Below are 26,240 nucleotides of genomic sequence, written 5' to 3'. Positions count from 1 at the left end.
TGGTCTATTCTGGAGAAAGTTCCATGTGCACTTGAGAAGAATGTGTATTCAGTTGAGTTTGGATGTAAAGTTCTGTACATATCTGTGAAATCTATCTGGTCCAGTGTATCATTTAAAGCTCTCGTTTCTTTGGAGATGTTGTGCTTAGAAGACCTGTCGAGGGTAGAAAGAGCTAGATTGAAGTCACCAAGTATAAGTGTATTATTATCTAAGTATTTCTTCACTTTGGTTAATAATTCGTTTAAGTATTTGGCAGCTCCCACATTCGGGGCATATATATTGAGGATTGTTAAGTCCTCTTGCTGGATAGATCCTTTAAGTATGATATATTGTCCCTCTTCGTCTCTCACTACAGTCTTCGGGTAAATTTTAGTTTATCTGATATAAGGATGGCTACCCCTGCTTTCTTTTGAGAACCATTTGAATGGTAAATGGTTCTCCAACCTTTTATTTTCAGGTTGTCGGTGTCCTTCTGTCTAAAATGAGTCTCTTGTAGACAGCAAATAGATGGGTCCTGCTTTTTTATCCAGTCTGAAACCCTGTGCCTTTTGATGGGGTCATTGAGACCGTTCACGTTCAGAGTTATTATTGACAGATATGAGTTTAGTGTCATCATGATATCTATTTAGTCCTTGTTTTTGTGGATTGTTCCACTGAACTTCTTCTTAAAGGGGAATTTTAAGAGTCCCCCTTAAAATTTCTTGCAGAGCTGGTTTGGTGGTCACATATTCTTTCAGTTCCTGCCTGTCTTGGAAGCTCTTTATCTCTCCTTCCATTTTGAATGAGAGCCTTGCTGGATAAAGTATTCTTGGCTGCATGTTCTTCTCATTTAGGACCCTGAATATATCCTGCCAGCCCTTTCTGGCCTGCCAGGTCTCTGTGGAGAGGTCTGCTGTTACCCTAATATTCCTCCCCATGAAAGTCAGGGACTTCTTGTCTCTTGCTGCTTTAAGGATCTTCTCTTTATCTTTGGAATTTGCAAGCTTCACTATTAGATGTCGAGGTGTTGGACGGTTTTTATTGATTTTAGGGGGGATCTCTCTATTTCCTGGATCTGAATGCCTGTTTCCCTTCCCAGATTGGGAAAGTTTTCAGCTAGGATTTGTTCAAATACATATTCTGGCCCTCTGTCCCTTTCGGCGCCCTCGGGAACCCCAATTAAATGTAGGTTTTTCTTCCTTAGGCTGTCATTTATTTCCCTTAATCTGTCTTCATGGTCTTTTAAGTGTCTGTCTCTTTTTTCCTCAGTTTCCCTCTTTGCCATTAACTTGTCTTCTATGTCACTCACTCGTTCTTCCACCTCGTTAACCCTCGTCGTTAGGACTTCTAGTTTGGATTGCATCTCATTCAATTGATTTTTAATTCCTGCCTGATTGGATCTAAATTCTGCAGTCATGAAGTCTCGTGAGTCCTTAATGCTTTTTTCTAGAGCCACCAGTAGCTGTATAATAGTGCTTCTGAATTGGCTTTCTGACATTGAATTGTAATCCAGATTTTGTAACTCTGTGGGAGAGAGGGCTGTTTCTGATTCTTTCTTTTGAGGTGGTTTTCCTTCTAGTCATTTTGCTCAGTGCAGAGTGGCCAAAAACAAGTTGTATTGGGAAAAGGAGAGAAAGAGAGAGAAGGAAAGAAAAGAGAAAAAGAAAAAAGAAAAAGAAGGAAAAAAAGGAAAAAATGAAGAAAAAGAGAAAGAAAAAGAAAGAAAGGTAAAAAAAGGGGGTCTGGGGGAAGCAATCAGAAATCAAAAAGAAAAGAAAAAAGAAAAACAACAACAACAACAAAAAAACCACGGGGGAGTATCTTCTGATTCTGTAGACCCTAATCCCCTTGACTTCCTCTGGAACTGGTCCGTCCAGCTGGTCTTCTGGGGGAGGGGCCTGCTGTGCTGATTTTCAGGTGTTAGCACTTGGGGGAGCTGCTCTGCCCCTGCCTGCTGCAGGGCTCAGCGGGGTTGTTTACCCCGTGAGGCCCCAGGAGGAACAGCCGCAGTTGCTATGGCAACTCTGGAAGCCTGGATTCAGCCTCCGCAGGAACTACGGGGCTCTCCGTCTGCAGGGCCTGGAGGCTCCGGGGCGGGGCCGCTGATCTGCTCAGCTCGGGGCAGGAGCGTCCTTGCTGTCCTGGGCCCTCCCGGCCCCTGCCTGTCCCGGGGGAGGCCGGATCCTGGGCTGTGTCCCGGCGCCCTGTGCTCCGGGGCCTGCGCTGTGGGATTCGCGCTCCCGCCCCGCAGCCCCCTCCGCGGAGCCGCCGCCCGAGCCCCCCGAGCTGCTCCGGCCCCGCCGTGCGCGCTGCAGCCCTTAGGGAGCTCGGCGCACTCTCCCGGGGCGCAGGTGTCTGTTAGTGTCCCCGGGAGCCCGAGGGCATCCCCGCCCTCCTGGGTCCTGCCCCAGCTCCCTGCGAGCCCCTTTCCGCCCGGGAAGGTTGGTGCAGCTCCTGCTCCTCCGGGACGGGGCTCTCCTGTCCTGGGGACACTCGCCCCGGCCTCAGCCCGGCTCCTCGCGGGCCCCTCCCCCTCGGAGGCCTTTTGTTTCTTTATTTCTTTTTCCCCGTCTTCCTACCTTGATAGAAGCGCGAACTCTTCTCACTGTAGCGTTCCAGCTGGTCTCTCTTTAAATCTCAGGCCGAATTCGTAGATTTTCAGGATGATTTGAAGGTTATCTAGGTAATTTGGTGGGGACAGGTGATTTGGGGACCCTACTCTTCTGCCATCTTGCCCCCCCTCTCTCATAGAAATTTCATACTATAACTTGCTCAAAATGTTACAGTCAGTAACAACTGAGTCAGATTTAAAATCCAGGCTACAAATCCAGGCTTAACCTTTCTCCGGAGACTGAGCAGTAATTTAAAAATTTTTTAATTCTCTATTATAATTAAATATACATAACATAAAGTTTATCAATTTAAGTGTAAAGTTCTGTGCCACTGAATTTTTTTTATTCACATTATTAACAATATTCACATTGTCATACAACCATCGCTACCATTCATCTCCAGAACTTTCCTCTTTTCCAGTGGAAACTCTGAATCCATCAAACACTAACTCTCCATTCTTATCTTCCTCCAGCCCTTGGCAACAATCATTCTACTTTCTGTTGCTATAAATTTGACTACTCTAGGTATATTATATACGTGGAATCATACAATATTTGTATTCTTCTGACTGGCTTATTTTTATTAGTCTAATGTCTTCAAGGTTCATCCACATTATAGCATGTGTCAGAACTTCCTTTTTAAGGCTGAATAACACACACACACACACACACACCACATTGTGTTCGTCCACTTATCAGCTGGTGAATACTTGGGTTGTTTCCACTTTAACTTTTTTATTTGCAATTTATCTTATTTACAAACTTTAGTACCTACATACATCCATTTATTTATTCATACATTCAACAAATATTTGTAGTTTTTATTGTAAACTCCTTGCTTTTACACAACTTTTATACTGGTGGGAAAAGGAAATGACAGACAAACAAATGTATAAATAATCAAGGAAGTCAGTCACTATGATAATTGATATGCATAGAATTAAGATAGGGTGATGTGATAGACGTGAGCTCGAGACTACTTTAAACAGGGTGCTCAGGGAAGACATATCTGAGATGGTAACACTGAATGTAAAACAAAGGCTAATGTCTAAAGAGTATTCAAGGTAGAGAGACAGCAAGTATACAGGCCTTAAAGAAAAAATAAGGTTGTGTGTTCAAGAAAAAAACAAAAGTCCTGCACTTAGGTCCCAGTAAATGAGAGGAAGAATGGTGAGGAATGAAGTAGACATGGTAGGCAGTACATTTTAAGACAGGATAGAAAGTTCTGATTTTTTGATAGTAGGATGGAGTGGTAGACATTTGGGTGTCCTACCTGTATCTTCTCAGCATTCATATCCAAATACAAAAGATTGCTTACTATGACTGTCTGCCTGAGGACTACATGCAGGGCAGACCAAAAGTTCTGGGGATCAATACCCCTGGAACCATCTTTCTGGCAGGGCATTGGTGTATTAGTGCCACCACCACTGATGAATAAATACAGGGAGTTGGTGGATAAACACCCTATCATATACATTGTTTGGGATAACTGAGGCATGACCTCACTCTCTCTCAGAGTTCCTCAGCAGATTTGAACTTCAGTCATAGCTCATTACTTAATAACACATCCTTTGTGGACGTCTATGTCTCATATCTCCACTACCTTATAGGTGTTTCGTGGAATCATCTCCCCCCCCAAAAAAAAAACTAAAATCATTTAAAAATCACACTAAAATCCTTATCTTATTTTTTTTTATTTTTCAAATGTTTTTTTTTTTAATAAATTAATTTTTATTGGTGTTCAATTTACCAACATACAGAATAACACCCAGTGCTCATCCCGTCAGGTGTACCCCTCAGTGCCCGTCACCCATTCACCCCCACCCCCCGCCCTCCTCCCCCTCCACCACCCCTAGTTCATTTCTCAGAGTTAGAAGTCTTTATGTTCTGTCTCCCTTTCTGATATTTCTCACACATTTCTTCTCCCTTCCCTTATATTCCCTTTCACTATTATTCATATTCCCCAAATGAATGAGAACATACACTGTCCTTCTCCGGTTACTGTGGCCAAGTTCAAAAAGGGTGTTGCCTGAGTTCTCCTCTGGGATTTTGATGGAATCTTGTCTCACATTTAGATCTTTCATCTATTTTGAGTTTATCTTTGTGTGTGGTGCAAGAGAGTGGTCCAGTTTCATTCTTCTGCATGTGGATGTCCAATTTTCCCAGCACCATTTATTGAAGAGACTGTCTTTCTTCTAGTGGATTGTCTTTCCTCCTTTATCGTATATTAGTTGAGCATAAAGTTCAGGGTCCACTTCTGGGTTCTCTGTTCTGTTCCATTGATCTATATGTCTGTTTTTGTGCCAGTACCACACTGTCTTGATGAACACAGCTTTGTAGTACAACCTGAAATCTGGCATTGTGATGCCCCCAGATATGGTTTTCTTTTTTTAAAATTCCCCTGGCTGTTTGGGGTCTTTTCTGATTCCACACAAATCTTAAAATAATTTGTTCTAAGTCTCTGAAGAAAGTCCATGGTATTTTGATAGGGATTGCATTATACGTGTAAATTGCCCTGGGTAACATTGACATTTTCACAATATTAATTCTGCCAATCCATGAGCATGGAATATTTTTCCATCTCTTTGTGTCTTCCTCAATTTATTTCAGAAGTGTTCTGTAGTTTTTAGGGTATATTTTGAGAACCATTTGAATGGTAAATGGTTCTCCAACCTTTTATTTTCAGGTTGTAGGTGTCCTTCTGTCTAAAATGAGTCTCTTGTAGACAGCAAATAGATGGGTCCTGTTTTTTTATCCAGTCTGAAACTCTGCGCCTTTTGATGGGGTCATTAAGCCCATTCACGTTCAGAGTAACTTGAACTTCTTCTTAAAGGGGAGTTTTAAGAGTCCCCCTTAAAATTTCTTGCAGAGCTGGTTTGGAGGTCACATATTCTTTCAGTTCCTGCCTGTCTTGGAAGCTCTTTATCTCTCCTTCCATTTTGAATGAGAGCCTTGCTGGATAAAGTATTCTTGGTTGCATGTTCTTCTCATTTAGGACCCTGAATATATCCTGCCAGCCCTTTCTGGCCTGCCAGGTCTCTGTGGAGAGGTCTGCTGTTACCCTAATATTCCTCCCCATGAAAGTCTGGGACTTCTTGTCTCTTGCTGCTTTAAGGATCTTCTCTTTATCTTTGGAATTTGCAAGCTTCACTATTAGATGTCGAGGTGTTGAACGGTTTTTATTGATTTTAGGGGGGGATCTCTCTATTTCCTGGATCTGAATGCCTGTTTCCCTTCCCAGATTGGGAAAGTTTTCAGCTAGGATTTGTTCAAATACATATTCTGGCCCTCTGTCCCTTTCGGCGCCCTCGGGAACCCCAATTAAACGTAGGTTTTTCTTCCTTAGGCTGTCATTTATTTGCCTTAATCTGTCTTCATGGTCCCTTAATTGATTGTCTCTTTTTTCCTCAGTTTCCCTCTTTGCCATTAACTTGTCTTCTATGTCACTCACTCGTTCTTCCACCTCGTTAACCCTCATCGTTAGGACTTCTAGTTTGGATTGCATCTCATTCAATTGATTTTTAATTTCTGCCTGATTGGATCTAAATTCTGCAGTCATGAAGTCTCGTGAGGCCTTAATGCTTTTTTCTAGAGCCACCAGTAGCTGTATAATGGTGCTTCTGAATTGGCTTTCTGACATTGAAGTGTAATCCAGATTTTGTAACTCTGTGGGAGAGAGGGCTGTTTCTGATTGTTTCTTTTGAGGTGAGGTTTTCCTTCTAGTCATTTTGCTCAGTGCAGAGTGGCCAAAAACAAGTTGTATTGGAACACGGGGGAGTATCACTGGTCCGTCCAGCTGGTCTTCTGGGGGAGGGGCCTGCTGTGCTGATTTTCAGGTGTTAGCACTTGGGGGAGCTGCTCTGCCCCTGCCTGCTGGGCTCAGCGGGGGTTGTTTACCCCGCCAGGCCCCAGGAGGAACAGCAGCAGTTGCTATGGCAACTCTGGAAGCCTGGATTCAGCCTCCGCAGGAACTACGGGGCTCGGGGCTCTCTGCTCTCCGTCCGCAGGGCCTGGAGGCTCCGGGGCGGGGCCGCTGATCTGCTCAGCTCGGGGCAGGAGCGTCCTCGCTGTCCCGGGGGAGGCCGGATCCTGGGCTGTGTCCCGGCGCCCTGTGCTCCGGGGCCTGCGCTGTGGGATTCGCGCTCCCGCCCTGCAGCTCCCTCCCTGGAGCCGCTCCCGAGCCCTCCGAGCCCTCCGAGCCCTCCGAGCTGCTCCGGTCGGTCCCGCCGTGCGCGCTGCAGCCCTTAGGGAGCTCGGGGCACTCTCCTGCGCTCGCAGGTGTCTGTTATTGTCCCAGGGAGCCCGAGGGCATCCCCGCCCTCCTGGGTCCTGCTCCAACTCCCTGCGAGCCCCTTTCCGCCCGCCCGGGAAGGTTGGTGCAGCTCCTGCTCCTCCGGGACGGGGCTCTCCTGTCCTGGGGACACTCGCCCCGGCCTCAGCCCGGCTCCTCGTGGGGCCCCTCCCCCTCGGAGGCCTTTTGTTCCTTTATTTCTTTTTCCCCCCGTCTTCCTACCTTGATAGAAGCGCGGACTCTTCTCACTGCAGCGTTCCAGCTGGTCTCTCTTTACATATCAGGCCGAATTCGTAGATTTTCAGGATGGTTTGAAGGTTATCTAGGTAATTTGGTGGGGACAGGTGATTTGGGGACCCTGCTCTTCCGCCATCTTGCCCCTCCCCTTTCCTAAAATCCTTATCTTATAATCTGTTTCTGAAAGAACTCAAACCAAAACAGGAAGCCATTGCAAAATCCAATTTAAATTTTTAAAGAATCACTCAGGAACTTCTGGCTTCCAGTAAGGACGGAGTAGTTTATATTGGACTATCCTTCTTATCAATAATTAGGAGCTCTGGACACAACACAAATAACAACAGTTCAGAGGCACAAGAGAGCAACCAAACCAAAGCCAGCAGAAACTGGAGGGGACAGACTCTAAAAGATAGAAACTGAAATGGATGAAATCTACTTTTTTTTCCTTTAGAATTATTTTATTAAATCATAAATGTACAACAGCTTCTTAACTCTACACACGCACTTAAATTTTTTTAGAGGAAAAACGTTATGTCTTATTACACCATGATCCTGGCTAATAGCTTTTCAAAACTTTGAGAAAAATCTTAAAAAAGGTTTCACATGTCACCTGAAACTGACAAATTTAACATTATCAAAGAAGGAATGCTTCTACACTCTTACAAAGACCACTAGAAAGAAACAGCAATTAAAAAGCTAAGAAACTGTCTCAAAGGCATTTTTTTTTTACAATCCTTCCTCCACAGTAAGGTAATGTTATTAAATAATCCAATCCATTCACAAAATGGCTCTCTGCATCTGCTCTGGTGTCTTCTGCCATATCACTGCATATTTATGCATGACTGAGATAAGAGTTTCCTTAACATTGTTATTTCGATAACCTGAAGCTGTTCTGTTACCTCTGGGCTCTCATCCTCTCCTATTTATACAGTGAAGCCCATGGCAAGTAGGAAGAAGCTCAATATCGGCTTCTCCCTCCATAACCCCCACTTCCTCCACTGCCTCCAGGACCATAGTTTCCTCCACCATATGGTCCCCCCATGTTTCTGCTACCACCAAAGTTTCCACTCTTCATTGGACCATAGTTAGAGGGTTGCTGGTTATAATTTCCAAAATCATTGTAATTTCCACTTCCATAAATTCCTCCTCCATAGTTGTCATAACCACCTCTGTAGCCCCCACCCTGGTTGCCATATCCAGGTCCTCCACCACCATATCCTCCTCTTCCTCCTCCATAAGCAGGGCTACCTCCAAAATTGCCACCTCCAGGTCCTCCTCCATACCCATTATAGCCATCCCCAAATCCACGGCCACTTCCATATCCATCAGATCCTCCTCTAAAGTTACTTCCTGGTCCTGGTCCAAAATTTCCACCACCACCACGAGAATCTCCAAAACCAAAGTTGCCTCCTCTTCCACTTCTAGAACTTTTGACTTCCTGCATTTCTTGTCTAGACAAAGCCTTTCTTACTTCTGCGTTATGACCATTGATGGTATGATATTTCTGCAACACAATCTTATCCACAGGATCATGATCATCAAAGGTAACAAAACCAAAGCCTCTTTTCTTTCCAGACTGCCTATCAGTAATTATCTCAATGGTATCAATCTTACCATATTCCTCGAAATAATCTCTAAGATGGTGTTCCTCAGTATCTTCTTCAATTCCACCAACAAAGAGCTTCTTCACAGTTACATGAGCCCGTGGTTTTCCAGATTCCTCTCTTGCAACAGCACGTTTTGGCTCAACCACTCTCCCATCAATTGAATGAGGTCTTGCAGCCATAGCAGCATCAGCCTCAGCCATGGAGGAAAAGGTCACAAAACCAAATCCTCTTGGTCTTTTGCTTGCAGGCTCTCTCATAACCACACAGTCTGTAAGTTTTCCCCATTGTTCGTAGTAGTTCCTCAAACTTTCTTCTGTGGTTTCAAAGCTCAAGCCACCAATGAAGAGTTTCCGGAACTGTTCCTTTTCTCTCTGCATCGCGGACTCAGTCGCTTCAGCCCGATTTCCCGCAGCCGAGCGCGATGAGAGAGATCTCCGCGGACGAACACGAACCGGACTCGTCCTGGCGCTGTAGTGAGAACTGCCGCTGCTCGAGAAACAGCACCGCTAAGAGCACCTCCACGCGGGACCCGGCGCTGCTGCTACTCGAAATCTACTTTTATATAGATTTTTACCTGAGGGCACTCCTTAGTCTGCGTGGTGCAGAACAGATAGAGCTCAAGCAGAAAGTATCAGTTCCGTCAGGCTAACGAGTCAGAGTTTGGAATTCAGGGCTGTCACAGCAGCTGCAAAATGAAGGAAAACATGAGTCCAAAGCAGAGGCCTTAAATTTTCCATATAAATTATCCTCAAATCTTTGACCAACCCTCGAGCTATGCATGCATGGGAAAGTCTACAGGAGCCCAGCGGAAAGTAACAACTGGAAGACTGAAAAAGTTAAGTAGCTATCCAGTAGGGGTTCCAGAGTTGAGAGTTCAAGTCCCAGCAAGTTACAGGGAGTTGGTAAATACCTTGAGCCTTCCATTGAAACCCAAAAGGGCCACACCTTAGGGTAAGGTTCACATCTCAATACTAAAGGTTATACTCTAATACTAAAGGTTATGCTCTAAAACTCAGGGCAAAATCCAAATAAATCCACTTAACAAAGCATAAACCAAGCTCTCACAGGATCAAGATGTTCTGCTTACTAGAACCAAATTCAATACTTTTTATAAGACAAAGATAGAACAAGAATCTCTGTGATGCATTTTGTAGTTTTTGATTTTATCAAACAAAAATTACTAGATATGTGAAAAAAGGAAAATGTGATTAAGACATGGAAAGAAAAGCAGTCAATAGAAACAAATCCAGAGATGACTAAATGTTGGAATTAGCAGACAACAATCTAAAAATAACTCTGACAAATATGAATAGATAATAAAAATAAATAAAACTAACAGATAAAATGGAATTTATTGGAAAAGATGAATATAATGGGTGAAGAAATGAAGAATTTCAGGAAAGCTATGCCAACTCTAAAAAAAAAATCAAAAGGAATTCCTAGAACTGAAAATACAATACTTGAAATAAAAAATTCATTGAGCATTAAAAGCAAATTTGGCAACATAGGAAAAAGGATTTATGAACTTGATGACAGATTACTAGAAATTACACAAACTGAGTAACAGAGAAAAAGATTGGGGGAAAAAATAGAGCCTTAATAACCCCTAGGAAAGTATCAACTGGCCTAATGTGTAACTGAAATCCCAAAAAGTGAGAAAAGAGAACTAGGTAGAAAAAATATTTGAAGAAATGCTGGCCAAAATTTTTCCTTATTTGATCAAGTCACAGATCTAAGACACTAAGGAAACCCCAGACAGAATAAAGTCAAGGAAAGCCACACTTGGGCATATCAAAGTAAAACTGCTGAAAACCAGAGATAATGATCATATCTGAAAAGCAGTCAGAGGAAAAAATGTAATACATATAAGGGAACATCCATAAGCAGATTGCTCATAGGAAATAGTGGATTTCAGAAAACAGTGAGATATGATTTTGAAATGTTGGAGAGGAAAAAAACACCTGTCAATCTAAAAATCTATATGTAGAGAAACTACTCCTTAAAAATTATGGTAACATCAAGACATTTTTAGATAAAGGAAAGCTGAGAGAACTCATCACCAGCAGTGCTACACTATTAGAAATGCTAAAGGCATTCTTTGAGGTGAGAAATGATACAAAATGTAAATATGGATCTATCTGACAGAATGAAAAACACTGGAAATGGTAAATATATGGGTAAAGAGAAAAGACTATTTTTCTTCCTTTTCTTAAGTACCCTAAAAGATAATCAACTATGTAAAGCAAAAATAAGAGTAATTAATTGTATAGCTTAGGGATCCCTGGGTGGCTCAGCGGTTTTGCACCTGCCTTTGGCCCAGGGCGATCCTGGAGTCCCTGGATCGAGTCCCACGTCAGGCTCCTGGCATGGAGCCTGCTTCTCCCTCTGCCTCTCTCTCTCTCTCTCTTCTCTCTCTCTCTATCATGAATAAATAAAATCTTTTTAAAAATTGTATAGTTTACAATTTATGTTTTAAAAAAAGTAGAAAATAATTGCATGAGGATAGGTAAAGGTAAATGAAATCAAGTTGTGTTTCAAGTTCTTAGATGTAAAGCAGTAGAATATTAACTTAAGGAAGACTGTGGTTAAGATAAAGATGCATATTATAGTCCCTAGAACAACCAATAAAAGAACACAACAAAAAGATGTAGCTAAAAATTCAATGTAAGAAACAGAATGGTATACTAAAATAAATTTTAGTTAACCCAAAAGAAGGCAGAAAATTAGAAACCAAGAAACAAAAAACAGAAGGGATAAATAGAAAACAAAGAGCAAGATAATAGATTTTAACACAATCATATCAATAATTACATCAACTATGAATGGGATAAACAATCCAATTAAAAGTCAGAGACTGTCAGACTCAACTTTGTGCTATTTACAAGAGACACAAAATATAAAGGCACAGACAGGTTGAAAGAAGAAGGATGGAAAAAGATACAAGAACTAACCATGTTAACATCGGATAAAGTATACTTACTCAACCTGTTTCTGCTTTGAATAGCACCTTTGGTATTCTACAATGGCATACATTTTCTTGTTTTCAGGTTTAATTTTTGATTAGAGATAAAGCAATGCTTTAATTTATACTAAAAGTATTGTGTTTCCTCCTGTTAAGAAACAAAGAGGCCCTTCATTTTGTACAGCCGCACCCACAGCCTTCAGTTCCCCATTAGCACCTGCTCCCCGAGTGTTGGTCAAGTGAATTTGTCATTTATATCTCAGTTCATCCCTCCCATTCCCATTACTATCCTCTCCTTTGTCCCAGGGTGTACATCACCTTTGCTTCCCTTACTCTAGACTCTCTTCCATGTATACATACTAATGACTAACATCATGCATAATGAGAATAGCCCTGTCATCATCTCCTCCTTTTTATGGCTGTTTATTCAGAAGTCTCTGAATTAATCAAGAATTTATGAGATTCACATAACATAAAACTATCTTAAAGTGTACAATTTAGCAACATTTAGTATGCAAATTGTACATACCTTCCAAAACATCCAAAACTTTTTAAGTTTACTTATTTAAGTAAACCCAATATGGGCCTCCATCTCATGACCCAAGATCAAGAGTTGCACATCCTTCTGACTGAGCCAACCAGGTGCACCTCTATTTCCAAAGGTTTTTCATCACCCCAAAGAAAAACTCCATATCCATTATGCAATTACTCTCAATTCCTCCTCCCTCTAGTCCCTGGGAAGCCACCACTCTGCTTTCTGCCTCTCAGGATTCACCTATACTGAATATTTTCATATAAATGGAATCATATACGCTGTGACCTATTGTATCTGCCATAACCCTGCTTGTTAAGATTATCTGTAGCCTGGGTGGCTCAGTCAGTTAAGTATCTATCTCTTGGTTTTAGCTAGGGTCATAAGCCCCATATCAGGCTCAGAGCTCAGCAGAGTCTATTCATCCCTCTCCCTCACCTCTGCTCCGCTCCTCCCCCTGCTTGCATGTGTACGCACTCACATATTCTCTCTTTCTCAAATAAATAAAATATTTTTAAAAAGATTGTCTGTATGGGGCATAAGCAACTAATTACAGAGCATATCCAAAATAACTGTCCCAATAGGGAGAACTTTGACTTTACTTCTTTCAATCTGTAGCCATACCTCTTCTATGGAACCTGTGGATGGAGGTCTAAAGTAACCAGAATGTGTGGGAGCCAGGACCATGCTGAATGAATTAATGAAAATGCTGAGTGTACTAGTCATGTTTTTTTTCTAGTATCAGTGATGTAGTTAGCTCTTCCAGTTCCCCTCTGGTAAAGTGAAGAGATCTTTGTTGGTACTTTTAGCCACATGTTGATTGAGTGGAGGAGGAGGAAAGATGTGAGGGTCATGGGGGAAGAGGAAACCAGGTAACACAATTTGGAGCTACTGATATCAAGCAGTTCTTTCTCAGATCTCATCAAGAATACTGAATATAATAGGGATGACTGGGTGGCTCAGTGGTTGAGTGTCTGCCTTTGGCTTGAGGCATGATCCTGGGGTCCTGGGATAGAGTCCCACATCTAATTCCCTGCAGGGAGCCTGCTTCTCCCTCTGCCTATGTTTCTATCTCTGTGTGTCTCTCATGGATAAATAATTTTTTTAAAGAACACAATGTAATAAAACCAAGAGGGTTGTGATTTAATTAGTGACAGAACAATTATTGAGAAGAAAGGCAATGATCAGCACAGACTCTATAAAAACAGAGAAAGATTTTGCAAATATGGTGCCAGGACTTCCTTAGAGCAGAAGGTGATTTTATTTCAAGTGTCCCAGACTAGTTAAAAGAGAAATAGGAAAATGGCAATTCTATGGGTAACATACTGTTTATCATATGTCATTCTTTCTTTAGGACTGTCCCTTATCCACTTTAGAGATATTTTGTCATGATTGCAATTATCCTTCCTTATATTGTATCACTGAGCAAACAAATAACATGGAATTTGGTCTTTGGAATGCACCTACCCACAAAAAGAGAAAAGATCTCCATGTTATTTGGAGCACCTCTAATTTTCCCTGGCATTCCAAATGGCTAAAAAGCAATGAAGCAAACACACACCAATTTTTCAAAACTCTGAAGTCATACAAACACAAAATTTTAGAGTGAGGTCATACAAACAGAATTTTAGAGTTGGGAGAAAATTGAGCTCCTCTCAGCCAACATTTTTCAAATTTAGGTCCAACCAGACCACCTGCTTTGGAATGAAAGGCTGCTTGTCAGGAAGGCAGAGAACCTGGGCTGCATTCCAGACTTACTGAATAAACTCTTTAGGGATTAAATACTGGAATCTGCAATTTTATACACTCACTCACACTGAAGTGTGAGAACCACAAAACTCCTCACTCATACTTTGTTACTAATCAGAAAACCATGTTCTCCCATAACGTGCTGATGATCACAATTGATATTTTGAAAGATCTTCCCTTCTAAATATATCCATTCTATGATATTTTATAAAACCAGGTGTTCTTTATAGATTATCTGCCATGCACTAGGCAACAGGAGGAGTCCCTTGCTTACATTATATTTAAGAATTCTGCAAGATAATAGTTTCAAATCTGAGCTTCAGTGCTCATGCCTGAAAGTTGGGATAATAGTTTCTATCTCCTATACTAAAGTAAAATATATGTAACATGCTTGGCACAAAACCTGACCTAAAGTATGTGCACAATAAAGGTTAGCTGTTTCTACTATTTTTGTTCACATTTTACACGTGGGGAAACTGAAACACATTCAGACACTTTGCTAGGAAGTGGTGGAGACAATTCAACTCTTAATGTACTTAATTTCAAAACCTAACTTTTCCCACTACCCTATACTATTTTTCATTATGTGCATGATCAATGAAGCTTCTTCCGTGACTTTTCCCATCAAAAATAACTTTTTCTTCAGCCCTTTGCCCAGCACTAGGCTTTTGATGAATACTTGTTTTTTTGGTTCTCTCAACCTCAATGAGACCTGGGCAGCTGCACAGCAGAAGGTGAGTGAGTAATTCCTGTAAATGTTTAAAGATCTGTCCCTCAGTTTCTTGATACCCCAGAGAAATTCAGTAATGTGTCTGGAAATGCAGAAGTTGAAGCACTCCAAAACCCACACTTTACCCACAAGGATCCCTTTTTTGGGCTTTTTCAAAAACAAGAAAGTATCATATTGAACAATCTACCTGGTGTCCAAAAATAGTGGCCTGGGGAGTCATTATCTGAGCATCTTGGCTCACAGACCCAGGAATGTGTGCCCTGGAGGATTCCCAGGGGGGCCTTTTGGCCTCCTGTGCTGGCCAGAATGAAACTTCACCTCTGGCTTCCCATGGTGAAGATCAGTGGTGGTGAAGTCCAGATGTCCAAACCTTCACCCAGTCAGAGGCATAATTTCCAAATCTTGTTGTTTTTGTCAAAAATAAACTCACCAGGTTGTCCTGTGGTTTTTCAAGGAAGTTGGTGAGGAGAGAGGGTAATTAGTAAGGAAAGTTTTAAAAATAGCAAAATGAAACCCTGCAGAATTGTCTTTTTAACTGCACCAGCTCCAAATGCCAATGAAAAATGCTTAGAAGAGATGTCATTTTCCTTCCTTTAAAAGAAAGGGAAGCAGGAATACAGCTTTCTGAGAAAAAAAAATTATTTTCTTATGCTGGACAAGTCATGCCTCTATAGTAAAGCTTTTGATTTACAGCCATTATGCAAGGTATATAATTCTCCACTTTGTTCAAAAGCTTTCCTTAAAGGGCACTTGGGTGGCTTGGTGGTTGAGCATCTGCCTTTGGCTTGGGTCATGATCCCGAGGTCCTGGGATCGAGTCCCACATCTGGCTCCCTGATCCGTGGGGAGCCTGCTTCTCCCTCTGTCTGTGTCTCTGCCTCTCTGTGTCTCCCATGAATAAATAAAATCTTTTTTAAAAATATTTATTTATTTATTTATTCATGAGAGACAGAGAGGCAAAGACACAGGCAGAGGGAGAAGCAGGCTCCATGTAGGAGGCCCAATATGGGACTCGATCCAGGAGCCCAGGATCACACCCTGAGCCAAAGGGAGATGCTCAACTACTGAGCCACCCTGGTGATCCCAATAAATAAAATCTTAAAAAAATATATCCAAAAGCATTCCTTAAGAAGATTACATGATAAAAAAAAATAAAATAAAATAAAAAAGAAGATTACATGAAATATGAATAACATCTCAATTTCACCTGTGATCATTATTTTGTTGTGAGCCATCATTCATACCAAACTAAGCTACTCATTGTTGCTAAAAAAAGATGAAATACATCAAAATAGTCCCTGCTTTTGCTCATGGAGCTTCTGTTACCTGGATAGAGGATGAAAAGTTTTTTTCAGGCGTATTCCACAAATTCCAAGTATCTCACTTTCAGGTTCACACACAGTAGGTGTCTGAGCTCACTTTCTACAGCTAAGTGGGTGATGTATGTCCTGTGACTAGAATTATACAAGAGGTTAGGAGACCACTGTTTGGGATGCTTTAGGATTCATGCTTCCTATGGAGAATTAGAGAACCATTGTTCCTCAAAATCTCCCCCCCCATTCAAACATCCTATAAAAGAGCAAATAAATGCTGAGCATCTGAGGATCCAATCCCAAACAGCCCACATTAGGCTGAAATTTCCCTGGGATCTGTTTAATTCTTAATATTTACATGATGTTATATTAGCTGTCACACTTGTGTGCCTGCCAGATGTGGGCTTACTCTACATACATACAAGGGAGAATAATCATCTCTGAAATCCTCCATGTTTTAAGAACTTTTACATTTTACATATTAGGGAAAAGCTATAAACATAAGAAAAACAAATGTGCGTATTATATTCTACTTCAAATAATCCTTGCTTTTTTATTAAACATAATCCAAGGTGGCCAGGATTCTTTCATACACTAGCACCAATATGGACCTGCTTTTCCATTGTATTTGCAGCATGAGCCAAGTAGAGCCAGCCTGCTGTGAAGTTAACATCAACAGATGGGGACACCTGGGTGGCTCAGTTGGTTGGGTGTCTGCCTTCGGCTCAGGTCATGATCCAGGGTCATGGGATTAAGTCCTGAATCTGGCTTCTTGCTCAGCGGGGAGCCTGCTTCTCTCTCTGCCTGCCTCTCCTCTGCTTGTGCTCCTTCTCTCTTTGACAAATAAAACATTTTTTTAAATCTTTAAAAAAATATGGCCAAGGGGATCCCTGGGTGGCGCAGTGGTTTAGCGCCTGCCTTTGGCCCAGGGCGCGATCCTGGAGACCCAGGATCGAATCCCACATCGGGCTCCCAGTGCATGGAGCCTGCTTCTCCCTCTGCCTGTGTCTCTGCCTCTCTCTCTGTGTGACTATCATAAATAAATAAAAATTTAAAAGAAAGAAGAAGAAAGAAAGAAAGAAAGAAAGAAAGAAAGAAAGAAAGAAAGAGCAGTCTCATTTAAAAAAAATATATGGCCAAGATGAATCTTCCACAAAATAATTTCAATTTTTTTCAGTATTTAGTAGTGAGAGATATTAAAGCATTAATGGTAATCCATTTCTCGTTTAATACAAACTGAGGATGTTTTCCCAGTTGTTCTTTAATGCTGGCAACTTAGTAAATTTTGACAGTTGTTTAAATATGTAATATTAAGGAACACCTGGGTGGCTCAGCAGTTAGCATCTGCCTTTGGTTCAGGGTAAGATCCCCTTCTGGGGATCAAGTTGCACATTGGGCTCCCTGTGAGGAGCCTGCTTCCTCCCTCTATGTCTCTGCCTTTCTCTCTGTGTCTCTCATGAATAAATAAATAAAATAAATAATATTAAGCTTCAGTTTAAAAAACTAAAGCTGGTAAACTAGGTCTTTGTCATTTGCTTAAGAAAAGCACAAAGTATGTTTGGTACATTCTTTCCACTTAGGAAAAAATAAGTAAATACATAAAATAAAAATGCTATTTCCCCCTAATCTTTGGAAACCTTTTGTGTTCTAGGATAGCATGACATATTTATCCTACAGTTTTGATCTGCTCCCTAATATCCTGTCATGCACTCATATTTAGGAATATCTCCAAATATGCATGTCATTTCGAGAAGCATAAGGCTAGATATACACTAAGATTCCTCCAACTCTGAGATACTATGATTCTATAATTTTTATTTTTTTAAGATTATTTATTTATTTGAAAGAGAGAGACAGAGAGTGTGGGGAGGAGCAGAAGGAGAGGGACGGGTGGGGGGAGTGGGATTCCATGACCACCCACAATGGACTGAGCCACCCAGGCACCCCTGATTCTGTAATTTCAGATTTGTCTTTCATTGACATTTAATTCTTTCATATTGTCATCTCATTATCTATTTTTGAAGCTTTAAACGAAAATGAATTCCTTGAAGAATTACAGTATGCATCATTGTTCCCCTTCAAAGCTAAGCCTTATGCTTTCTCATAGTAAGCCTTCAATAAATATTAATTGGGGGTTGCCTGCGTGGCTCAGCAGTTGAGCATTTGCCTTTGGCTAAGGGTGTGATTCTGGAGTCCTGGGATCGAGTCCCACATTAGGCTCCCAAGAGGGAGCCTGCTTCTCCCTCTGCCTATGTCTCTGCCTCTCTCTCTCTCTGTCTCTCATGAATAAATAAAATCTTTAACAAAAATTAATTGAATGAATTTCAGTTTATAACTTACAAGAGCACTTTCTAAATTGCTCCAAAGCAGAAAATCAAAACAGATTTTTTTCTCTCCACCACCTTCATTTCCAAGTAATAAATATTTAAAGTATTTACATCTTTTGGAGAAAATCTTTAGTCTATACAGTGAAAAGTATGATATTCAAATGCAAGATATACAAGAATGTACTCATGTTGTATTAATAGATTTTGCCAACACCGTATCAAATCTACATTACAGATGAAATAAATATCCACAGATAATTCTGCTTCAGAAACCAGTTTGGAGGAATTGACTCCACCTTTTTGTTTGTTTTTTAGATTATTTATTTATTTGTTTATTTATTTATTCATGAGAGCACACACACACACACAGAGAGAGAGAGAGAGAGAGAGAGAGAGGCAGAGACACAGGCAGGAGAAGCAGGCTCCATGCAGGGAGCCTGATGTGGGACTCGATCCTGGGACTCTAGGATTACACCCTGGGCAGAAGGCAGGCACTAAACCTCTGAGCCACCCAGAGATCCCTGACTCTACCTTTTAAAAAGTAATCTCCACACCCAACGTGGGGCGCAAATTTAAAACCCAGACTGGAGATCAAGTTGTATGCTTCAACATATAACCAATCAGGTGTCCCCCATAGCCACCTTTCTATTTTCTCTCCCACGACCCCTATTCTTTGGTTCCTGATACACAGCATTTCATTTCCCCTTGGTATGGCTGAGACTCAAGCCTCATCATTGAGCTGAGATGAGAAAAACACTCCGGCTGAAAATGAGACCCACAGATACTCTGTTGACAAAATAAAGAGCTCCAAACATATTTCAATTGGATTTAGATTAAATTACTTGCTAGTCATGTACATGTTTTATGTGGGAAAGATATTATATCTTCTGTAGGTAATTCATGAAATTATATCTTCCATAAGTAATTCATTGAGTTTGCCTGACATATATAGCCAAACCCAATTCTAAGTGACACAGTAATACAGGGGAAAATCCTTCTCTGTAGCTCTGAGAAAGCTGAGTTGATATGGTCAATCTGATTACAGCCTGTGGGATTGGTTTAACCACCATGACAGTATTGCATGGATACTATGGAGGAAAGGGCTGACTTGAGTTCAGATCTCAGGTATAGTTATTCTACTTCCCAGCTACTGGCTGGGCTTGTTAGACATGTAACATTATGAAAAGAATGAAAATCTCTCCCGGCAAAAGGCTGAGCAGAAAAGAGGGCTCTTATGTGAGGAACCATTGGATTTTAAAACTATAACTTCATAGTTTGGTGCAGATTTTTTTTAGGTTTTTAATTTTTTTAGTAACCCCTATGCCCAAACATGGTGCTTGAACTTACGATGCTCAGATCAAGAGTCCTACATTCCAGGATGCCTGGGTGGCTCAGTGGTTGATCCCACTGCCTTCAGCTCAGTTCGTGATCCCAGGATCCCAATTCAAGTCTCACATCCGGCTCCTTGCATGGAGCCTGCTTTTCCCTCTGCTTGTGTCTCTGCCTCTCTCTCTGTCTCTCATGAATAAATAAATAAAATCTTAAAAAAAAGAGTCCCACGTTCCACTGACTGAGCCAGCCAGGGGCCCTTAGGCCAGAATTTGTATGTGCATGTATATGTGTGTACATGTACGCAAGTGCCTATATGTGTGTCAGAGTTGTCATTCAGAAGGTGATTACACACACACACACACACACACACACACACACACAAAGAAGGTGATTCTACTTCTAGATTTGAAAACAATGACTCAGGCAAATCTTCATTGCAACACTATGAACAATAAGCAAAAGATGGAAATACCTGGAGTGTCCATCAACAAATGAATGGATAACTAGAATGTGCTACATACATACAATGGAACATTATAAATGTATAAACCATAAAAAGGGATGAAGTTCTGATACATGCTATAACATGGATGAATCTTGAAAACATTATACAAGGTAAAATAAACCAAACTCAAATGGACAAACATTGAATATTTTTCACCTATATGCAATATCTAGAGCAGGTAAATTAAGAAAGCAGATTTGAGGTTACCAGGATGTAGAAAGAGGGAATGCTGAGCTATTGCTTAATAGATATGAAGCTCCTTTTTGGGTCATAAAAACATTTTGGAAACACATAGGGGTGATGGTTGTACAACATTGTGAATGTAATCAATGCTACTGAACCATACACTTAGCAATGATTAGAATTGCCCAAAGTGAACACAAATCAAACCAAAACCAAAGAGGCATGTGAATCAGCAATAGGCTAGTTTTCTTATTTCTGGCTGGAACAGAGGGACACAGTTGTTTTTAAAGATTTATTTATTTATTCATGAGAGATATAGAAAGAGAGACAGAGACAAAGGCAGAGGGAGCAGGGAACCCAGTGCAAGACTTGATCCTGGATCCTAGGATCACACCCTGAGCTGAAGGCAGACATTCAACCATTGAGTCACCCAGGTGTCCCTCAGAGGGACATAATATATAAAGGAAACTAATACAGCTTTGCATAATCATGAGAAGTGCAAGCAGCAATATCATTTGTGCAGTTGGGAAATTTTTTTCTCTTCTATTTTTTGGATTTAGAAATACCACCACCTCTAAAAATTAATATTTATCTTTTAGTAAGATGTGTGTATGTGTGCATAATTCTCTGGATAATTGGATGAAAATAGGGTAAAGGCCCAACCCATATCTGAGGAGACAACTTAATTAAAGGGATCAGATTGTCCATGGCCATGCCTCACTGTAGTCTCTGCAGAGGAATTTGTGAAGTGCCCTCCCCTTCTTTCCCCATTCACCCATTCTATGGAATTCAGAGTGGTTATCATTTTTCTGGTGCCCTCAGAATCTGTTTCAGAAATAAAGATTTGGAAAAACAAATGTCTAGATAGGAAATGGACCCATGAGTAAGAATAATCCAGGAGAATACAAGGTAGAATTTCCCCGTGGAAGTGAGAAAAAGAGGCTTTTTGACCAAGAGGAGTAGACTGGACAGCAGGAGAACAAAACTAGGAATGAGGTGTGGTCTTGAGCAGAGCCTTGTGAAGAAACTAATTTTTTCAAAAAAAATTTTTAAAGATTTGATTTATTCATGAGAGACACAGATAGGCAGAGGGAGAAGCAGGCTCCCTGTGGGGAGCCTGATGCGGGACTCAATCCCAGGACCCACAGATCACAACCTGAGCCAAAGGGAGATGTTCAACCACTGAGACATCCAAGTGCCCTGAGAGAGAGAGAAAGAATCTTAAATAGGCTGTATGCCCAGTGAGAAGCCTGAGGCAGGCAGGGCTCAATCTCACAACCCTCACTGAGATGATGACCTGAGCTGAAATCAAGAGTCTGATGCTTAACCAACTGAGTCACCCAGGAGCCCTGTGGATTTGAAATATTAACAAAATTTGCAAATGTTTGACAAATGGCAGATCTATTACAAGTGCTAAAGTACTAGTCAAATTCTAAACCCACACCAAGAACCACCCACCTAGCCACTCCCAAGTTCTTGCCACAGAAACTGAAAGTGTGTCTTGACTCAGCCACAAGGTTTTGGGGGTAATTTATTATACAGCAATAGATGACTAATGGCGTAGAGAAATAGAAGTTTCTGACTTCAATCTTCCCTTTCCTTAAGCCATATATCATCTTAATCTTTTCCTTAAGCCATGATCACTAAAATTTATAGATGATTAAATTAAGGCCCAGACGAGTTAATATACTTATTCAAGGTTACAGTGTTTAAGTGACAGAGCTATGAACATTTTTAGGTTTTCTGACATACAGTGTTCCTTGTACCTTCTCATGTCGCCTTTAGTAGTTTTAAATTATTGGGGTTTTTTTCCTAATGAAATGATTGTTTAGACAGGGAGGTCCTATATTTGCCACTGACCTAGTCACTGTGGAAATAAAGATGAGTGAGGCAAGTCAAGTGGATTTTGCATAAGGTAGAATGGTGAGATGAAGGAACAGTACAGGGAAAAATTTGATGAGAGTAGTGGATGTGAAAAGGTTCAGACACACAACAGAAATTAAACGACCAGATTGAGTATATTTGAGCAAGATGGAGATTTCAAAATTGAAAACATTTATATTGACCTCAGAGATTAACTAAGGGTCAATCTAAACTTATTTTTCTTCAAGAAATGTGATGATCATAGGTGTATCCTTACTTAATATGTTATGTGTCTATTTAGAGTTTTAAGTCTTTCCCATATTGTTCTATAACTTTGTCATGTAATTCTTGTGTTACTTATGATTCACACTTTAATGACTTATCCATTACCAACTTCCCAAATCAAATTAACAAAACCTTTTTTTAAGATTTTATTTTTAAGTAATGTCTACAAGTGACAGGCTTGAAATCATCACCCCCCCAAAAAAAAGAAATCATCACCCCAAGATCAAGATTCACATTCTCTATGGACTGAACCAGCCAGGTGTCCCATCAAGTTAGCAGGAACTTTTTTTTTTTTGAGGGAGGGAGAGAGAGAGAGAGAGAGAGAGAGAGAATGGGTTGGAGGGTGGAAGCAGAGGGAGAGGGAGAGAACCATAAGCAGATTCCGGGCTGGGCATGGAGCCCCAACAGGTTCTCACAACTCTAAAAAATGAAGTGAACTGAAATCAAGAGCCAGATGTTTAACTGACTGAGTCACCCAGGCGCCTCATAGTTAGCAAAAACTTTTATTTTTTGAAAGATTTTGTTTATTTATTCATGATAGACACACAGAGGGGGAGAGAGAGAGAAAGAGAGAGGGAAAGAGAGAAGCTGGCTCCCTGCAGGGATGCTCCATCCCAGGACCCTGGGATCATGACCTGAGCCAAAGGCAGATGCTCAAACACTGAGCCACCCAGCTGTCCCTAGCAAAAACTTTTAAAGCAAGAATAAAATGACAAAAGGTAAGTGATTGGGGGTGTGGACTATGGAGGAATATATTTAATATACAAGACAAGGCAGGGTGGCTGGCTGGCTCAGTAGAGGATATGACTCTTGATCTCAGAGTGATTAATCAAGCTCCACATTGGGCATAGAAATGACTTAAAAATAAACTATTTCTTTTAAAGATTTTATTTTGGGCAGCCCCCGTGACGCAGCGGTTTGGTGCCGCTTGCAGCCCGGGCATGATCCTGGAGACCCTGGATTGAGTCCCACCTCAGGCTCTCTGCATGGAGCCTGCTTCTCCCTCTGCCTGTGTCTCTGCCTCTCATTCTCTGTGTTTCTATGAGTAAATAAATAAAATATTTTTAAAAAAATAAATAAATAAAGGTTTTATTTTTATTTATTCATGATTTTAGCTCAGGTCATGATCTCAGGGTCATAGGATCCATCCCCATTCTGGGCTCCAGCTCAGCAGGGAATCTGCTAGAGATTTTCTCTCTCTCTTCTCTCCCCTCTCCCAGGTTGCACTCTATGTCTTTCACTCTCTTTCTCTAATAAAGAAATAAATCTTTAAAAAAAATTTTAATTAAAAAATGCATATAGGGGATCCCTGGGTGTTTCAGCGTTTTGGCGCCTGCCTTTGGCCCAGGGCGTGATCCTGGAGACCGGGATCGAATCCCACATCGGGCTCCTGGTGCATGGAGCCTGCTTCTACCTCTGCCTGTGTCTCTGCCTCTCTCTCTCTCTGTGTGTGACTATCATAAATAAATAAAAATTAAAAAAATAAAAATAAAATAAATAAAATAAAAAATGCATATAATTTTCATATGGACATTTCCATAAGTTCCCAACCTCGGGATGCCTGGGTGGCTCAGCAGTTGAGTGTCTGCCTTTGGCTCTCTCATGAATAAATAAATAAAATCTTAAAAAAGTTCCCAGCCTCTATTTATGCCCCCCCCACACACACACCCAGAAAACTGAGTTACATTCCCATGCTAACCCAGGAGGGCAAGCAAAGCAAGTATGAGCCAGTCTGACTCCATTATGAAAGTTGTTTTTTCTTTTTAAGATTTTACTTATTTATTCATGAGAGACACAGAGAGAGAGAGGCAGAGAGAAAAGCAGGCTCCACGCAGGGAGCCCGATGTGGGACTCGATCCTGGGTCTCCAGGATCATGCCCGGAGCAGAGGGCCGATTTTAACTGCTGAGCCACCCAGGCGTCCCTCCATTATGAAAGTTGGTGAGATGTTGGTTACTGGCATATTCTGAATGCCCAAACAAAAAAAATTTTTGATTAAATAATTTTTTTAAAAAAGCACACTGGCTTTATTTAGTCCCATGGTGTTCTTTTTCTGACCCTGGCTAAATTGCATAATCTTTCCATTTCCTAGTTTCCTCATGTGGCAGGCACTTTATGTGTTCACCAAACTCCATTTTCTTCTTTTCCTGGACCATGTTTCTGTCTTTCTTAGAGTTGAGTGGAGCCACATGACTGCTTCTGCTTAGTAGAACTGAATCAGAAGTGATGTTTGTCATTTCCAGTCCTTGATTCTAGAAGTACTCTTTCAAGACACCTGGGTGGCTCAGTCAGTTGAGTGTCAGACTCTTGATCTCACCTTGGGTCTTGATCTCAGGGTCATGAGTTCAAGCCCGTGTTGATTCCATGCTAGCCATGGAGTTTGTTTGCTTGTTTGTTTATTTATTTATTTATTTATTTATTTATTTATTTATTTATTTATGAGAGGCAGAGAGGAGAGGCACAGAGGCAGAGACACAGGCAGAGGGAGGAGCAGGTTCCATGCAGGAGGCCGATGTGGGACTCTATCCCAGGTCTCCAGCATCATGCCTCGGGCGGAAGGCGGCACTGAACCCCTGAGCCACCGGGGTTGCCTGACATGGAGCCTACTAAAATAAAATAAAATAAAATAAAAATAAAATAAAATAAAATAAAATAAAAAAAAAATAAAATAAATAAAAAAATAAAATAAAATAAAAAAATAAAATAAAAAATATAAATAAAATAAAATAAAATAATAACTTTCACGCAAATTAATGCTTTCTGTCTCTGTCTCTCTATTCTCCCATGTGTGCTCTCTCTCCAATGAGGGGCTGAATGTGGAGAAATCCAGAATTCTCCGAAGGCCATAGGTCATGAAAGGAATTTGGGTCCCAAAAAACTGCACAGATCCACGACACTCTCATCCAGTTTACATTAGGCTGCAGTTTGAGGAAGAAATAACTGTTTTTTTGCATTTAGCCACTCAAAGTTTAAGATGTTGATAATTACGACAGTAAATCATCTATAAATTCTGACTAGTAAATCTGTTAAATCTTACGATGTCCTGGGACGCCTGGGTGGCTCAGTGGTTGAGTGTCTGCCTTTTGCCCAGGGTGTGATCCTGGAGTCCCGGGATCAAGTCCCACGTCGGGCTCCCTGCATGGAGCCTGCTTCTCCCTCTGCCTGTGTCTCTGCCTCTCTCTCTCTCTCTGTGTGTCTCATGAATAAATAAAATCTTAAAAAAAATCTTACGATGTCCTGAGTCAGAAATAAGTATGACCTGTTCCTTGTTTCCCTTTGGCATCTTAGAAATTGGTTCCATGTAATTATTTGTCCCAAACACACGGCAAAAGTCCCTACAGTTAAAATGCAAGAAGGCCTCCAGTGATTCTCACCTCCTGGGATTCAAGTCCTTGTGTAGTCCCCTCCCACATGAATCATGACTGTCTGGCATTACCAATATAACACTGCAGAAGAAGTGGTGCATGATTCCAAGACTGAGTCATTAAAGACGGGGCAACTTCCAGCTTGGTCTCTCTTAGGCAACTTTCTCTGTAGAGAGCTGGCTGCTTTAAATGAGGACACCTAAGCAGCCTGGGGAGAGGCATCCTGGCAATAAACAGACCTCCCATCAACCACTAGCACCTACTTTCCAGTCTTGCGACTGTGCCATCTGGGAAGCATATTCTCTAGCCTCAATCAAGCCTGGAGATGACTGCATCCCTGGCTGACAGCTTCACTGAACCCTCTTGAGAG

At 41.2% G+C, this 26,240-nt stretch overlaps 1 protein-coding gene across 2 annotated transcripts; it reads right to left on the bottom strand.

Moving 5' to 3' along the window:
- Positions 1-7,555: 7,555 nt before the first annotated feature.
- Positions 7,556-9,958, bottom strand: LOC129514689 (heterogeneous nuclear ribonucleoproteins A2/B1-like). 2 transcript variants are annotated; one of them, XM_055333423.1, is made up of 2 exons: positions 8,383-9,958; positions 7,556-8,262 (listed from the first exon to the last, which is right to left on the bottom strand). In XM_055333423.1, the coding sequence occupies exons 1-2, from the start codon at positions 9,101-9,103 to the stop codon at positions 8,078-8,080; spliced, it is 906 nt and encodes a 301-aa protein (XP_055189398.1). In that variant the 5' UTR covers positions 9,104-9,958; the 3' UTR covers positions 7,556-8,077. The 2 variants fall into 2 exon arrangements, with proteins under 2 accessions (XP_055189398.1, XP_055189397.1); XM_055333422.1 differs by having other exon boundaries at positions 7,556-9,933.
- Positions 9,959-26,240: the final 16,282 nt, after the last annotated feature.

The sequence above is a fragment of the Nyctereutes procyonoides genome, unplaced genomic scaffold (genome assembly GCF_905146905.1).
Source record: "Nyctereutes procyonoides isolate TBG_1078 unplaced genomic scaffold, NYPRO_anot_genome, whole genome shotgun sequence".
In the NCBI taxonomy this organism is placed as follows: Eukaryota; Metazoa; Chordata; class Mammalia; order Carnivora; family Canidae; genus Nyctereutes; species Nyctereutes procyonoides.
The sequence above is the reverse complement of the archived record's forward strand: the minus strand, read 5'-3'. Positions and strand labels throughout refer to the sequence as shown.